Raw genomic sequence first — 7,354 nt, 5'->3', positions numbered from 1 at the left:
GTAGCTGGAAAGCAGCCAATATTAGTTATGACACGTTGAAGGTACTTACAATCTTGGTAAAATGGCCCCGTTCACAAATTTCTGATTTATCGGGACGATATGGCCAGTATTGAAAAGCTGCTACAGGCGACGAGTAACAAAAGTCAAATGAGAACAAAGATGAAAAACGGCGCGACTCGAACGAACACCGGGCGGGCGGGCGCCAGCGTCGACGAAGGTTAGGTTTCTCTGTGTTGTTATTGGTGCTACCAGTGCTACCACCCTACCACTGCCTTGCGTTATTTAGGTTTCTCTGTGTTGTTATTCGTGCTACCAGTGCTACCACCCTACCACAGCGTTGCGTTATTTTTCATAACGCAACGCTTTTGCGAAATAACTCAACGGCTTGAGTTATTGGCTATTTACCGCACGCAAAAGCATTGCAGTATAGGGCACATTACGTGCACGCGTGAGGAAAAATAATTTAAACTAATAAAATTATCATTAAACGACATTTAGAATAATATTCCAATTTACGTTCCAAATAAATTCATATCTAACCAATATTAAAATAAAATTTAGTAATTTTTTTCATATACTATGTCTATTTCTTTTACTCGAATCTTCTTTTTTAGGCTACCAGTAATCCATTCTTACTGTCAAGATCGGAGGCAGAGAGAATCAATGTTCCCAAGCCGGATCCGAGTCTTTCGAAGATATCGCCCACGTCTTCGAGTCCCACCTCCACCACCATCTTTTCGTCATTACCTACCATGACATCATTAAGGGAGAGCATACTTTTAAAGGATGATGATCGAACATCTAATCAGAATGCCTTGCATCTGGGGAAGCTGATGCCACTCTCCAACATCCAGAAACGAGTAGCCTTGCCTATACCATATGTATTTCCGGTACTACCTTACAGATTCCTTCACAGCTCGCTGCATCATACGCAGGATTCTCTGGGTCAATACGATTACAGTTATACTGGGGACTCGAGCGCCAAAACCGAATCCAGGTCGCTCGACGGTACGACTAGGGGAGCATATAGTTACATTGATCCCAATGGGATTCTTCAGCAGGTGCATTACATCGCCGATCACAATGGATTCAGAGTCATGGCAACTAATCTACCTGAAGCGAAGTGATAATCATGTCGGTGTCGTCGAAAATATCCCATGGAGCGTAAAAGCGTTTACCTTTAAAACGCGATATGAAATATTAATACCTTATATATTCTTTGAATTTCGAATTAGCTAGCGTATCTTAGTCTCGTAGAAAAATAAAGAATAAAGTATATCGTTGAATTTTTTGAAGCTTTCTAGAAGGAAACAGTATATATTTTAATAATATTGAGAGAAGGCTCGACAATAATATATAAAAATTAAATTAATGTAACGGACAACGAGCCAAAATAAAAACAATACAATTCAAAGAAACAAATATATATTTGAAACAAGTATATATTTTTGTAAATTTAATTATTAAAAACTTATTTCAATTAAGAGATAAAAAGTTGAAAAAAAAAATAAATTTATATATCTCGTATATTTAATAAAAACAATCAAGAGTCATTAAATAATAGCTTTTGATTGCTTTTATTGATAATTACTTGCGGTACAAAAGAAGCAAAATGAAGATTTGCATTCAAATGTATCGTTTCGTATAATAAGTATCGGTGTCGGGGATTTGAGGAAATATTACACGAATACTTCTCGAGTTTGTTCAATGATTGTTCTCGCAGAAACGCTAAGGAATGGACTTGATTCGTATTCGAGTATTTCCCTAACTTTATTTTTTGTAACAATAAGCTTACTTGCGCGATCTCAATCGTGACCAAGTAAATTATTTCATGTTCCATATAAACATTTCTTTTTAAATATTTTTAGTACGATCGAAAGGCACTAATGATGTCATGCTTTCAAGATTGTTAGTGGATTGCACTTATTGATCACATTACATAAATATAGATAAAAAATACAGTTTCTACCGTTGTCTTTATATTTTCCTGTTTCTTTTCTATTCTCTCAATTATTTTTGTATAAAACGAATATAGACCAAATAAATAACTGCAATAGATCTGTTTATACTCAATTTAAGGGGATCTTAAAGTCGTTTGTATTATCGACTAAATTATATAATTTTTGTATCGTAAATACTTTTTTGTCATTCACAGATTCGAAAATCCTCTTACAGGATTAAGGTGTATACGCATTAATATGTGCCTGTGAGGTATAACCTATGCTAAAAACAATATAAAATTTCAAAATTGAGTTTTTCTTTACCAAATTGATTAAAAATAAGAGAAAAGAGCCAATAATTTTTTTAAAAAAATATATAAATGTAATTAACTCAAAATCGCAATACATTAAACAAACAGAGTAAAATTCGCAAGTAAGAATTCGCACGTACGTTTCGATCGGATCATTTTCAATGTTAAATTTAAAATTAAGTGTGTATAATAGAATTAACGAATCAACAATAATAAAATTACATGTGTATAATTATAATAAAATTAACGAGTCACAAATATAAAATTAAATGTGTATAATTGAAATTGGATCTCCCTTTGTGATTAGTTTCGCATGAGTTATATAAATCTATTGACAAAAAAGTATATAAATTTAAAAACTTAATTATGAAGAAGTAAATTGTATATATTGTTACCTTAACAGAAATGTAATAAAAAATGTATAGTCCAGTATAGAAATCCAGTATGTTTAGATCCATTATTGAAATTAAATAAAATAGTCTAATTTACAGTTATAAAAATCGACTACTGTACTACTTGAAATAAAAATAAGAAATGAATAGGCAGAAACCTCAGGAAAGGTTTTCCTATTTTTTTCTTTACCATTTTTTAGTCCAATATGGCGCTCCAGAGCTGTCACGTTGTTACATGTCTTAACAATATTGGTTTTATATAAAAGTTGTGCAATCTATACTTAAGAAATAGTAGTCTACCATCACATAGTTTGGATGAATAAACAACAGCGTCGAATGCTTAGAATTAGACTTATTGTTAGACACTTTATTGCAACGAATTTATGATACGAAAATTGACAGGTAATGCAACTGCGTGCATCACTGTCTTGCTTTAAAAAAATATGTATACAAAATGGATAATTTTTTAAATACGCAACTATGTGTTTTCTTTACACCATTTGATTTATCTCATTATTCTGTTCACAAAAGTATGTATTAAGGTATGATAATCAAAAAGTCAACAGTTTACGAGTTATTTAACATTTTGTGTCAATATGTATCAAAATAAAGTGTAAAATATTTCGAAAACTATTGGTTTTTTGGTATCTCTACCTTAATACTTTTAAATAATTAGAGGAATCACGTTATCTAAAAAAAATTACATAATTCCATTTAAAAAAGTGAAGGTGACCTTCATATCTTTTTAGCGCCTCCACTTAGAAAAAAAACAATGTGACTAAAACGTGTCCCCCTCGACACCGTTCCATTTTTATTTGAAACATTTTTTCGTATTGTCAAAAATAAACGAAATATTCAAGATGTAGGATTTAAGTGGACCACCCGGTATATATTTCTCAGCTGTCAAAGATCACTTCAGGATCGCTACAGCAGTTGACAGCTAAATTATTTCAGGAACTTTAATACTTTGTAGAAAATTATATAAGAAGATTATATAGGATTGTATAGGACTATCTGAATCACAATATAAGTTACAAATTAAAAGGAAAATTAAGAAATACACATAATCTCTTTATTATAATACAGTTATATTTTTACTTAATCTATATAATTAATCTATACTTTTAGCTGTAAATCAAATATTTTGAAGAAAGAAAATAACACTATAATTAAAATATATAACAGAAGTTTTGCAAAAAGGGGTGTTTCCTAATTGCTCAACATAAATATATGCAGAAATGTACAGAGTAAACCTTTTTACACAGCTCATTTAGAACAAAATGTGTACGATGTTTAGATTAATAGCGTTTTCGATTAACCAACTCGACCCGGAGTCGGGTCGAGTCGGTTAATCGAAAACGCTGTAAGTTAAACTAAATGTAGCTTGTACGCCTGTATCAAATAAAAACATTCAATGTCCTACAACCACATTTATAGCTGTCGTAATTAATAACATCTAATTGTTATATCAAGAGACACGGTAGTCAGTGGCGTAGCTAGGGATGGCAGCGCCCGGGGCGGTCCCTTTTGTCCCCGCCCCCGTGATCTTTTTAGTTAAATTATTATTTTTTGAATTTTTTAGTTAATAACTAATAATTTCGACAATTTAAATAAAATTTTATTAATTGTAAATTATTTAAATTAATATAACACTTTAATATAATATAACACTTTATATAATAATAATTACGTAATATTGAAGCTATTCTGTAGATAAAAATTAGAATCTTTTCCAAAAAACAAAGTAAACAGCAAAATTATTTTTATGAAGAATAAACAAAATTTTAAATTCGAATTTTTCGGACTTTGGTGCTTGCAAATTCTTTAATAACATCTGTAAACTTCATATCTTTTGTTAAGTCTCGTTCAATAGAAAGCAACGCAAGTCCATTTAATCGCATCTGACTCATTGTTGAACAAAGGTAGGTTTTAATAAGTTTTAATTTTGAAAAGCTTCGTTCGCAAGTGGCAACACTCACGCTTATAGTCAAAAAAATTCGTAAGACCACAGTCAAATTTGGTAGCATTTCTGTAAAACCCCATCGAACTATCCATGCAAGGAAGGTTTCTGCTGACCACTCATACTCTATTGGTATGTCTGTGTCTTGGGCAGTAGAACGACAACTACTCACAAGCCGTCGCAGTCTTTCTACTTCAGATTTGAGATCATCAGAATCAATGTCGTTGTAGATGGTACGTAGATCATTAATTTTTTGTTTTATGTATTCATCGTTACCTTCATCGAGCAATATTTTCAAGTTTAAAAATCCAAAGCGTTCGTTTAACAAATTGAGTTGCTCGAAACGCTGTGTAATTTCCTGATTCAAACGATCAATAGATTCTAACATATCTCGGCGTATCTCTTGTTGTGGTAACAAGCCAGCATCGTCTTCTTTCTCTCCTATCATTTTTTTCTTTCGTCGTATGTGCTTTGTAATAGGGATTTCCATTTGTTCACATAATACCTGAACATCAGTCAGTACCTTGTCAACAAGACTATCTCTATTTTTACTGAAAAAAGATGCTAAAGCATTAATAGCAATCACTGACTGATCAAGACCCAATCCATTCGTTTGGAGGTATTTCTGAGTTTTGTCTATTTCAGGCAGTATCTTACTCCACAAATGAAGATAACACAAAAATGGGAAAGTAGTCGTACTGGCATATACAACACCTGCATCACTGAGTGTATCAGCATTTTCTGACTGGCCCATAAGAACTTCCAAAGCATCTAAAACATTAGCATAATGAGACTTGATGATCTTGACTGCGTCATGCTTTGCACTCCAACGTGTCTCAATCACTCTCTTAACAGTTACAGGCACTGTTTGTTTCAATACATCCCAGCATTGAGTTGATGTAGAAAAAAACGTAAAAATTCTCTATTGTTCCAAAGAAGGTAGTGGAATATACACTCTGTCCGGCAGCATGAACGCATGTTAAATTTAGACTATGATTAGTACAACTAATAAATTCGGCTTTGGGATTTATATCTTTTATTCTTTGTTGCACTCTACGGTGAATACCTGACATTGTAGCAGCATTATCATAACCTTGGCCGCGACAATTTTCGATAAGCAGCTTATCCTCATCCAGTGATGTCACAATCATTTCTGCAATTTTTTCAGCAGATTTTTCTTTCATGGGAAGAAATCCCAAAAATCTCTCCTGAACTTCTACTTTGTCACCATCAATCTTTACATATCGAATTATTTCTGTCATCTGATCAATATGTGCAACATCTGGTGTGCTATCAAAAAGAATGGCGTAGTATTTCGCTTTACGTATTTCGCTTAAAATTTTGTCTTTTACACAACGTGCAAGGAGAGTAATAAATTCATTCTGAATTTGTGGTGACAAATAGGAAATTGGCAAATGTGTCTGGTGAGCTGAATGAATACTTACTAGATGTTCTTTCATGACAGGATCATACTTTCCTATAAGTTTTATTAGTTCCAGAAAATTACCACTATTATAATTAATGTTATCGATGCTTTCTCGATGACCACGGAAAGGTAAATTCTGCTTAGCTAGAAACATGATTGCATCTAAGATTCGTTCAAGAACTTTAATCCAATTTTTCATTTCTTTCTTAATTTGATCTTGAAGTGATCTATCAATAGTTTGTCTGTTCCGAATCCTCATTTCCATTTCTTTCCATTTCTCAAAAGATGCAACATGGATAGAATTATTTTCGTGCTGCTTTACCTTTGGATAGAGTTTCCACCATTGTTGAAAGCCATTTCTTACAAAAGCGTTTTGTACATATTTCAAATCGTTAGAAGCAAATAACCTGCAGCAAAAACAATGTAAAGATTCATTAACCATAGAGTATACCATCCATGTTCTAAGCACTTTTTCTCCATTATTGAGTTGTCGATAAAACCATGCAGTAGACATTGTCCTTTTCTGGCCCTTAATCCTTGCACCACTTCTCATCCTTGTAGCAAAAGGTCCTTCCTTATTTTGAATTGGGCCTCTTGAAATCAGTTCTGTAACTAATGCAGCCTCTAAAGGTATTGGCCATGAGCTTATGTCATTTAAACTAAAAGGATTTAGTTCATTCTTTTGTATAGCAGCTTGGCAGTCTTGATGACTTTTGTAATGACTTTCAGTCTCCTGATTTCCAATTACTGTTCTATTTAAGTCTTCATTACATTCAGACTGTTCAATCCTAGTTATTGTACAAACATCATCAATCTCTATATTGCTTATACGTTCATTGGCATTCAAAGACATCGGCTCTTGCTCTTGTTTCAAATACTTTAAAAAAGAGCCAGCCTGCTTTTGGTTTTTCCCTGTCTGATTTTCGTTTTCTATATTCAGCGCCTGAAGGTTTCTTGCTCATTTTAACTGTAATTTATATATTTATTTTGAAGAAATCGACCAAAAGATAATTTCGAGAAAATTTTGCTAATTTTTATTAACTCAAATTAAGGTAAATGTCCCAGTTTGCGACCATGACCCTGTTTGTGACCACTTTAAGACTTATATGTAATTAATCAGAAATTTCAAGTAATTTATCTCTGAAAACCATATTTATTACGTTTTTCAATTAATAATCCATCGTTTTGATATGTGATGTAGTGATATTTGGTAAACAGATAACTCATGAAAATGTGAAATAAGGTGCCCGAATCGTCATTAAGTGCAGATCGAGCACATTGTTGTCGCCACGTTGGTAGACATGGCGTTTGTCGCGGCAAAGTCA

General features: G+C 32.8%; 2 protein-coding genes across 2 annotated transcripts in view; one reads left to right on the top strand and one right to left on the bottom strand.

Moving 5' to 3' along the window:
• CPR16 (cuticular protein 16) overlaps positions 1 to 1,219 on the top strand; it is a gene marked incomplete at its 5' end in the record, with an annotated part of 7,211 nt that extends 5,992 nt beyond the window's left edge. The window contains one exon of the mRNA XM_018546537.1: positions 615 to 1,219. Coding sequence (XP_018402039.1) covers positions 615 to 1,127 — 513 coding nt within the window. The remainder of the gene's footprint in view (positions 1 to 614) is intronic.
• A 2,792-nt stretch (positions 1,220 to 4,011) lies between these two features.
• Positions 4,012 to 6,882, bottom strand: LOC108779168 (uncharacterized). The gene is made up of 3 exons (XM_018546536.1): positions 5,670 to 6,882; positions 4,623 to 5,467; positions 4,012 to 4,035 (listed from the first exon to the last, which is right to left on the bottom strand). The coding sequence occupies exons 1-3, from the start codon at positions 6,880 to 6,882 to the stop codon at positions 4,012 to 4,014; spliced, it is 2,082 nt and encodes a 693-aa protein (XP_018402038.1).
• Positions 6,883 to 7,354: the final 472 nt, after the last annotated feature.

Source organism: Cyphomyrmex costatus, unplaced genomic scaffold (genome assembly GCF_001594065.2).
Source record: "Cyphomyrmex costatus isolate MS0001 unplaced genomic scaffold, Ccosl1.0 scaffold559, whole genome shotgun sequence".
NCBI lineage: Eukaryota > Metazoa > Arthropoda > Insecta > Hymenoptera > Formicidae > Cyphomyrmex > Cyphomyrmex costatus.
This window is presented reverse-complemented; position numbering and strand designations above follow the sequence as displayed.